At 34.5% G+C, this 10715-nt stretch overlaps 1 protein-coding gene across 1 annotated transcript; it reads left to right on the top strand.

The window, feature by feature from the left end:
* Positions 1–5121: 5121 nt before the first annotated feature.
* Positions 5122–8740, top strand: LOC108693307. Its single transcript, XM_018202187.1, has 3 exons — positions 5122–5204; positions 6205–6296; positions 6803–8740. Exons 1-3 carry the CDS (start codon positions 5181–5183, stop codon positions 8427–8429), a joined length of 1743 nt encoding a protein of 580 aa, XP_018057676.1. The 5' UTR covers positions 5122–5180; the 3' UTR covers positions 8430–8740.
* The last annotated feature ends 1975 nt before the right edge of the window (positions 8741–10715 follow it).

The raw sequence follows: 10715 nt of genomic DNA, 5'->3' as shown, positions 1-10715 counted from the left end.
AAATTATATATATATATATATGTATATAATTATGGCCACATGCAACTACAATTATATTGATGTCTATAAATCGAATATCTGGTCGTGACAACGTGGGCGTAAAAGAGTTCGGTGAAAGTGCTAAATGACTGACTATATATGATGTAAGAGACGAACTCCGCAATTTGTCATGATCTGTCTAGTCATTGCTACATACTTCCTCATAGTTAGCATTCTATTCCTTCTCCAGATATTATAATAAGTTTGATTAATGACAATTTAGTAAAAGCATCATAATGTTTTATTCATCTTATCTGCTGAGATATTAAAAGTTGTTTGCACTATAGATCAATCAATTATCAATTAAAACTTATCATTGAAAAATATTATCAATTTCCTAATTGAAAATACTAGTTTTATAAAAATGCACATGAATATAAAATAAATAAATCATTATCAACAGTTCAGAGGCAATATTTCTAATTTCCGCATACGTACGAGATATTATTAGCGAAAGAGTATTTTCTTGTTCGTATGAAAATCCTGACTTCTGAATAAAGCACATGATTCACATCATGTGCAGCATAAAAACTAATTGCGCGACTACGGTAATTATACCAACTTAGAGAGTTTGTTTAAAAAGCCGGAAAAAATTAGCTTACATTATCGCGCTAGATTTACTATTTTTCCGTCTTGTAAAGAAAGTCTTCCAATTTGCACGGACATCGAGATTATTAATTGAATTCTGAATGATAAATAATTTTAAAAGTTTGATTGATGTATGCAGATAAAATAAACAGATGTAGCTTGCTGTATTAAATTAAAGTGGCTAATTCAAATTAGTACAGATTAGAAATATCAATTGTCACCGTGAGACGATCTCTAATCGATGGCGATGCGATTGACATCCTAATTAATTATAGCGGACAAAGACGAACGACGGATTACGTAACGAGTCTTTTTATAGTCACCGCAACGCAACAACATTATGGATGCTCGACGTCATTCGTGGTTTCGGAGCCATCGCAATGCGACTGACTTTTCACTCGTGAAATAATATGCCGCTACTCGCATGTCACAAACTAGAAATGATCTCTCCTTATTGCAATGATATTTGTCTCTTACAACTTTAACGGCGTCAATTGAAATACGAATTTTCTATTCAAATTGAGCATCCGATTTATGCTGCTATAAAACATGCTAATGAAAATTGTTTTAGCTTGTAATTAAAAATATTTTTCCGCAATTTGTTTTCCGCAATTGCATATTACATTTTCAAATAATTTATTGCAAGATTAAATTCAACAAATTAAATATTTATATAATATTTATTTTATATTGCAAAACTCTTTATTGTTTTATTATGAACAGAAGATGGAGATAATAATTAAATAATGCTTTCATTAATAAATTTAGATATTTAGTAATTATTACTTTTCTTAACGGTTAGATACGAGTATTGACCAAGTTTTTAACTTAAGGGAATTTAGAAGTGTCGATTTTTCTAACGGGGCTTCGAAGAAATTTAAACATAAAGTATCTTTCTCATATCACGATTTCGAAAGATTAACTTTCTTCCGCGAACTTTCTTCAGCGGTGTGCGCAGCAGAATGCATCGAGTATTTGAAATCAAGCACTTGAGATGCTTGCGTAGACCGATAAAGCCAGCATAAAATTACGAAAGAATTTTAACGGCTTGGCCACAAGGTAAGGAAAAATAATAAAGGTAAGGAAGAAATAAGAAAAGCTAATTAAAGTGCTTAAGAAGTCTTGTTCTGGTCTTCAGAAACGGATCCTCAGTTAATTAGACCGCAAACTAGAGGAAAATGCAAAAAAGTGAAAATTATGAAAAATTAATTGAAATACATAGACAAAACATTTACTTTGGGATTATTAGACAAAAAGCAAGATATTAAAAAACTTACATATAAATTTTTAAACAGATGATGGAATAATAAGATCAAAATAAATTAAGATCACGGGTGATTAATAAACATAATATTTCAAGAATATCAGACGCGTGATTATCTAATAACGGTGCGATAGATCGCTCCTAATCGATTCATTATATAATGGTCTCTTTAATAAGATTATCAATGATCATCAAAGATTTCGAGGCAAAGGTGTCTTCTTACACCAATAAACTTCGTTTTCAGAATAATTGACGTTTGAAAAATCTTAAGACAAGTGCAAATAGAAAATTGGGGCCGGTAGAAATCTTTACACTCAAGCTGTTCGACATATCGGTTGATATGCGTGTATACACTTTTGCTTTCTAAATGTTGTGACCCTCAAGATATCGGGTCTCTCGAGAAACATCTTCTTGTTATTCTTATTTGGGTTACCTTCAATAGAGGTAGACAAGTACACAAATATATTTTCAATCTCATCCACGTGATTGCTAATATTGTTTTGTCTCGTCTCTTGGATTTCAAAATTTCTCCTTAATTATGCTGTACCTCATACGAGATTCTAAAAAATAATAATATAATAAAGGTAAGAATAGTAAGAAGATAAAATACGTTCAACCAATCAAAAGTTAATAATAATTTGTGCGCACAACAATTCTTCATTCTTGATGAGATTTTATCTAGAAATATCAGAATATTCTTATCTAATTGCATGAGAAAAAATGTTTAATTCTACATACAAATTTTATGTAATAAAACAAATTTAAGATAAATACACGCAAAAAGTTTTGAAGATTTTCAGAGAGAATTTCTTATTTAATTATGTCTCATATATTTCATGTTGGGGGCCTTTCTTTTGCAATCATATCCAATTATAAGCGAACAATCGAACTGTCCGAAAGCGGATATCCTCGCGACGGGAAATGACCGAATATCCTTCGGTGTTTTTGCTCCGAATAGCTCTCATGCCAGCGGCATTCGAAAATTTGGAGCAGCTAACGGATGAATGATTTACGAACCGGAATAGCGAGAATGTATACTCCGAGTTTCGTATGCGAATATCGAGGCGCAATATCGACTCTCTAGCGATCGACGTGGACGAGAGAATTCACTTTCATCCATGAGTCGGCGCGACGTGTTAAATGGATACATGCACTTAACGCAATTTAACGTCTACCGTTAAACTCCACTTGAACGCGCTTGCATCAATCTCTGGTGTCTTCGTTTTCTATTTTTTATCACCTGTCATCATCAACGGTGTCTCTTTCTTGATACTGTTTCCCGATATCATTCCTCGGCGAGCGAGAGTGTCGCTTGGTACTCTTGCTATCATTCTGGAATCTCCCTCGTTAGATCTTATTTTCTCAGCTGCTCGTTGCAGCCGCGCGCATTGTTGTCTTCGCAATAAAAACCGGAAAATGCGCTTGCACACTCCGTACGCACGAAACCGTTCTCTCATACGCTTTCTCTCGCGACACCGAGAAGCGGTCGTCATTTGAAGAAAATCGCGCGGTCGTAAACGCAAAACGGAGCGATTAAGAGCGCTGTGGCAAGGGCCACAAATCGTCGGTAATTCTTTCTATGTTACAGGATTCTATTCGAACTGCCTTTAAATAACCCCGATTCCACGCTCTCCCTATTAAAATACCTATCCCGTTTCATATCCAATTTCGTTTGTTTGATAGGCGACATTCATTTCGCTTTGCCATTTGGACACGTATCACCACTTTGAAGATTACATAAACAATAATAGCTATAGTATGTATGCTAGGAGATTTCACTTAAATTACACTGAAAAGAAATAATAAATTTTAATAAATATTAGTTTGAATAGTTCTAATAGTAAATATTTATATCTAATACTAAATATAAACGTATATTCATTTGATACAAAAACCATTAATTTAGTTATTTTTTTATAGAGTAAATATTTATTTACTATAAGTAAATGTTTACTTAGTACTTTTCAAAGAAATATGTATTAAGATTTAAAACATTCTTTTTCAGCGTAATATTTTATCGAAAATTTGTCTTAAAAAAATAATATTTAATATTTATATTAATAATCATTAATTAATAATTTTACCAATGTTACTTGACATAAAATATAATTAAAATTATCTTGAAACACTTACAATTGATGATTTAATACTGTTTCAAACTCATTCTTCAAAGAAATAGACAACTTTATTACATATGGCAAGTAAAGCTTTATAATTTTTATCTTGACATAAATTTCCGAATAATTAAAATTTAAAGTTTTTGAATAAATTTTTATGCACGAATGAGCCGTATTTGCACAACTGTGAATCGAATTAAATGTTACGTAAAATGGTATCTAAGATTTATGTATTTCAACAATATCTATCTATTTGGAATTAAAATGTTTTTAAAAAGATTTATGTATCTTATAAATAGAAATATCCGCATACTGTTATGTACAAAAATATCATTTTTTAATATTAGAAGAGATTAATGATCTGAAAACTTGTTTTGGATTCTAGTTATAATTTAGAAAAATATTACAACGTATCTATAATATTAAATTATCATTAATAATTAAATATTCCATGTATTGCTATATCAACATTTATTAATAAGAAACAGATAGCGTAGCTTTCGCAGGAGACTCATGGGACAGAGACCGGTTCGGATAGAAAAAAAACAAAAAAAAAACCTTGTTTCATGATATCTAATGTGGAAGGCATTAGGCATGTTTCCATTTTTTCTCTTTCCGACAATATCGAAATAATCTGGAGGCGAAGCATAACCTTGTCGCATAACCTTGCCAGTCTTGAACTTCACTGTTGAAACACTGCAGGCGCGGGAATAACTGGAACCGTTCTTGCTTGCTCGACCGGATCGTGCTCTCGATCACTTTCTCCGAGTGGATGATATCGCTCACCTGGACAGAGACCTGATCGCGCTCCGGAAGTGGGGGTGTTAGAAGGAGGACGATGGTGGAAGAAGAGGTGGAGAAGAAGAGGAAGAGGAGAATTCAATCGTAGGGAATCCGGGACCTAAAATGACGCTGGGCATTACCACCACCTTGCAAATTGCAGATGAAATTCCCCGATTTCCACTACGTGAGACACCGACGGGACCACTTCCACCGCCGTTCACGCGATCGGCTGTTGTTTCCTTACCATGCTCCTGCGGTGATGCCTTCGGGGGAGGATACGCGCCTATATAACTACGGTGTTCCAATGATTGGACGAAGTAAGCTACGTTTTCCTGCGTCCAGGAACAGGAGCACGCGGCCCGAGCCCAACGGGCGGCACTGCGAGAAATATGAGGATTCGCCCGGGATGCGCGGTCAGTTCTATCAATTTTCACTTTTTCAATCGGTGTCAGTTCCGTACGATGTCGGCGAGTCGCGTGCGCTGTGCTCGCGCGTTTCCGAGTCATCTATGACCAGTCATATTTGCCATCATCTGATTATTTAATTGGCGTGGTTTAAGTAGTTGCTTCGTAATGCACATCAGAAAAATTTTCAAAGTGCATCGTTTCAAGTTCGAGAAGACGTTCTTCTTCGCTGTTTGTCGCTTATTGAACGAGTTCAATTCGACGGACCATCGCCATTTTGGACAGGATATATAAGTCTTTTGTTAGATTTTTAACTGCATTGCGGTTCATTATAATCAAGTCAAAGCATTCGTTATAAGCATGCATCAATATTTTTGTGAATTGAAAAACTTATATATATTTATAAATTCACGGAATTATAAATCTATCTGCCTACACAATTTCTTTTTTTCATTTTTAATAGATCTAAGACTATTAATTTAAAATTATACGTGATTTTAAATTCCAGGATTCTATTTATACAAATGTATAAACTTTTGGATTTATGAATCTTATGCCAGTATAATTTTCAAGATCATCTCAATGTCTTAAGACTAAGATTACTACGCCTTATAACATAAAATAACTAATATGGCTCTTAAATACTAACACGAAAACCATCTCGAAACTTGAGCAATGTCTATGGATTCCATCCTGATTTGCCATCAGAAATTTTTTTATGTATAAATGCCAATCTCTTTATGATTTTTTAGACTAATTTATTTTATTTAGAAATATTTATATATTCTAATAAATATTATTGGCTAGTAAATACTTTATTATATTAAAATTATCGTATCTATATGTATACTATATTGATTATAGAGGAATTTTAAAAGTTATTCTGCTTACCTCAATTCGTTAATATAAATGTAATGATGTTAAAAATTCATGAGAACGAGAGGCAGAAAAACATTTTTATCAATAACTGCTAATGAGTTCTTATCATTATTATATCATTTTGTTACAGGCTGTACTAGCGCTGCTACTGCAAGCCGCTCTTGTGGCGAGTAAGGCTGTGGATCAAACGCAATTACAACAGAAATCACAGCGGCAAACTCCGTACGTATGACAACTTTAACAATGAATCCAATACAAGTAAAATGTTTATATGAATTTCCGCGGTTTATAATTTACGCTTTAACAACCACGAAAAGTTCATATTTTTATTTATATTGGATTATTCCTTCTATTTAGTCTTAGAGTTACAAAAGTATAATTAATTTAATTTATTTTAATTTAATAAAAAAGGAACAATTTTTTTTCAAGCCATATTTGATTATAACGCATATGATGTATGTTGTAAAATTTCATATTAATTTGTCAAGATTCAAATTATGAGATGTTAGTGATTAATGATATATTTTTAAGTTCCTTTTTATTTTTTTTTGCACATACATTTCTATACCTTATAATTTTATTATTTCATATTCATTTTAATGAAAATAGTTTATAAATATAGAAAGACAGATGTAGATTTTGAAAGACTTTTGCATATAAAAGAAGATAAAGATAATAAATATGAATATAAAATTTGTTACATTTTTGGTATTGAATGATTGTCGCAGATACGGTACCGATGCGCAAAAACGATGGGGAGGTGACAGTGGTAATTATGGCAGCAGTGGTTATGGGGGTGGCGATATTGGTGGTCACTTCGGTGGCAGCGACGATGTCAGCAGTCATTTTGGAGGTGGCGATAGCGGCGGTCATTTTGGAGGTGGCGATAGCGGCGGTCATTTTGGAGGTGGCGATGGCGGTGGTCATTTTGGAGGTGATGACGGTGGCGGTCATTTTGGAAGTGGCGATATTGGTGGTCATTTTGGCGGTGGCGATATTGGTCATTTTGGGGGTGCTGACATTGGAAGTCACATAGGCGGCGGTGACATTGGTGGTCATGGAGGTCACATAGGCGGCGGTGACATTGGTGGTCATGGAGATGACATCGGTGGTCATCTAGGTGGAGGTGACTTTGGAGGTGGCGGTGGAGGAATTGAAGATCATCATGGCGGCCATGACAAAGGCTACTGGAAGAAGAAATTAATCTGGAAGCCGGGCTGGAAGAAGATCTGGAAACCGGCAAAAAAACAAATCTGGAAACCTGCATGGAAGAAAATCTGGAAGCCTATTTGGGTACCAACTCAGAAAGCAGTGTGGAAGGAAATTCAAGTACCAGCTTGGAAGAAAATCTGGAAGCCTGTGTGGAAAGAGATTCAAGTTCCGGTGTGGAAAGAAATACAGGTGCCGGCTTGGAAAAAAATCTGGAAACCGATTTGGCAGCCAATCAAGATACCCGCTTGGAAGGAAATTCAAGTACCCGCATGGAAAAAGATTTGGAAGCCCGTTTGGAAAGAGATTCAGGTACCAGTGTGGAAAGAAATTCAAGTTCCCGCTTGGAAAAAACTTTGGATTCCCGAATGGGTGAAGATTGGCATACCGGGTGAACACTTCCATGGCACGGATCATCATGGATGGCAATACACCAGTCATGATCTTTGGAAAAAGAAGTTGATCTGGAAGCCGGTGTGGAAGAAATATTGGAAATCGGCAAAAAAACAGATCTGGGTCTCGGATAAGAAGCTTGAGTGGAAAGAGGCTTGGAAACAAGTTTGGAAACCAGCGAAGAAACAAATCTGGGTAGAGGATAAAAAACTGGCCTGGAAAGAAGCTTGGAAACAGATCTGGAAGCCGGCCAAAAAACTCATCTGGGTCCCTGACAAGAAACTCGAGTGGAAGGAGGCTTGGAAGCAAATCTGGAAGAGTGAGAAAAAACTAGAATGGATCCCCGACAAAAAGCTCGCTTGGAAGGAAGCATGGAAGCAAATTTGGGTGCCTGCTTGGAAGGAAATCTGGGTACCAGCGTGGAAAAAGATATGGAAACCAGTTTGGATATCCGAGTGGTTCCCTAATGAGGACCATCATCATCATCACGGGTGGGATCGTAAAGACACACAGGCTCAGAACACTCAAATTGTGCCTTATAGTCCTGAGAAAGGTGTTCAACAGAATAAGCAAACACAGCAACAACAAGCGCAGCCACGACATCAGGTACAGCAACGTAAAGTGGATAATAACAAAATCAAATGGGACAGTTCCCATTCTTTCCAAGGTTCGCCGACGATCACGCAGGATTTAGTACCACCATCTGCTAATCAAAATGGAGGTCAAGTCAACTTTGCGTTCCCTAGCCGTTAATAGGATTTTTGTGCAGAATAATCGCACTGTAATCCACAAAAAAATGCTTGTACAAACATCTCCACGGGAGAATGCTGTAACATAAGCCGCTGTATATACTACATCTTAGGATTAATATAAGGTCGCGTAAAACTTAAGTTACTCGAAATTGTTTGACTGACGCGCTCCCTGTCTTTCGGGATACCTCCTTTACTTAGAAATGTCGTAACCTTTTTTTCTCTTTCCTTGTTTTCTTTTTTTTTATACACGTTGTTGTCTCTCCAATTGTTAACTAATACTGTTACGAATAAAGTTTATAAATATTTTGTTAATTCTTTGACTATCGTTATTTCATCCTTTGGTCTTCAAGTATGTTTTTACAAGAACAGTAATACAACTTTTACTTGATTACTTTACTTTATTTGATATGTGATAATAGAAATAAAGATAAATCAGATATACATAGCAGAAATAGAATTTACAAAATATTTTTAATAACAGAAAGAAAAATTATATGCACATTTTTATTTTTTAGATGTACGGAAATCTATACATCGAATAAATTCACTGAAGAAAAATTTTTGAGATATTAAATGCGTTCAGTATAAATATGATTGAATATTCATTATGCAGTAAGCGTATATAATTAACATATATTTTTAAATCTAGACAAGTTATATTTGCTTTCTAAAAGTCATTTAGTCATTTTCTTCGTTAATAATGTAATTAAATAAACATTATATTTATTAACTATTTGTTCTTATTGTCTTATCTTTCTTATTATTATTACAAATACGAAACTTTAGACTTAATTTTCTATTTTAAATTTCTAGAAAGAAGTTATCACAACGAATTATTATTGAATGGGAGCACTGATACTTTACATATTCAACTTTATTATTTCATATAATTTCATTGATTACGAAAACACACATAGTAAACAGGATAAGCGTAAACAAATTAAATTGCATACCAAGAGGGATAATTAAATGATATAAGAAACATTATCTAAAATTATTTTACATGGAACAAACTATAAATAATAGGAAGTTTCTGCAATATTATTTATCCAGATACGGTAAACGCTAAGATACGGTAACGCTCACGTTATCTTCTTCTTAATAATATTAAAACTAATTAACATTAATTAAAAAAAGGATAACGTGAATTTAGCATTCACTCGTATCTGGATTCACATTATTGCAAAAACTCTCTAATACGTCTATCTCTTGTAAGTAACAAAAGTTTTGAAATATAGTAACTCGATAAATTTAATGAAACATTTAGAAAAGAAATATGCTGCTATATAATGAAATAAATGCTGACAATAATGATAAACGAATCAATGATTTTTTACTTTAGAAATAACGATAACTCTAAAATATATAAGTTCCTCTTTTCACAGTAGATTAACTAAACATTGACTTTCTTCTCTCTTTTATATCATATATCGGAAAGAAAAACCGAAGCCGAGATCTTTATATTATATCGTTACGATAACTGTTTCCTCAAAGATAAACTATCTAAACGGTCACTCCAATTCCAAAGCAAATCGCCATTATCCCAAACTTATGAAGCGAAGATGATGCAATGTGAATACGCGCACGTATTCCTGCGAAATTGGAGAAAGTGGAGTCTGTTATGGAAGGCAGAGACGACCAGCATGTAGAGGACCTCGACCGTGGAGAAAGTATCCGTGCACCCACACAACGATATAAATTAATCCATGCCACCGTGCTGTCTCGATACGGCCGTACCATATTGCGCGACTCAGACTCTGCTCGATTGATGACGATGACGATAAGATTTCACTGATGTCAACTACGGAAGATTTTTCTCTGATCGCGCGATAAACGAGATAATAAAAAAAAAAAGGAAAGAAAAGAAGAAAAGAGAATTTTAGAGAAATCATGATATATTTTCCTGTATGCCGTTTCCTTGATATGACAGACAGGAAGTATTTTCACTTTCGTCTGACGTTGTATGACTCTCATCCGACAGATCTTCGCGCGCTTACGAAATTCGTGGGAGTCACGCAACATTATCTTCTGTCATCTTCCTTTACGGAAATTTTATTTTACAGAAATTTCCAAAAGATTTATATTCGAGCTTTCACGGACTCGATGTTTCATTACTAATTTCTGCGCTTGTAGCAGCTCGTAAATGCAGAATATGCGCATAATTATCCAGATAGCCAAGTGAGATTTAGCGTATGGAACAAATTGATGCACTGCATGTATTGTTTTCAACTTGCCGACAATTTGCTGTCATTGGAATCTAATGTGAATTGAGTTAGCAATCAACTCA

Source organism: Atta colombica, unplaced genomic scaffold (assembly GCF_001594045.1).
Source record: "Atta colombica isolate Treedump-2 unplaced genomic scaffold, Acol1.0 scaffold9, whole genome shotgun sequence".
Lineage (NCBI taxonomy): Eukaryota > Metazoa > Arthropoda > Insecta > Hymenoptera > Formicidae > Atta > Atta colombica.
This window is presented reverse-complemented; position numbering and strand designations above follow the sequence as displayed.

Coding starts and splice junctions, on each gene's coding strand:
- LOC108693307 (XM_018202187.1), top strand. CDS start 5,181: ATGAGGATTCGCCCGGGATGCGCG. Junction 5,205..6,204: donor GGATTCGCCCGGGATGCGCG/GTCAGTTCTATC, acceptor ATTTTGTTACAG/GCTGTACTAGCGCTGCTACT. Junction 6,297..6,802: donor AAATCACAGCGGCAAACTCC/GTACGTATGACA, acceptor TGATTGTCGCAG/ATACGGTACCGATGCGCAAA.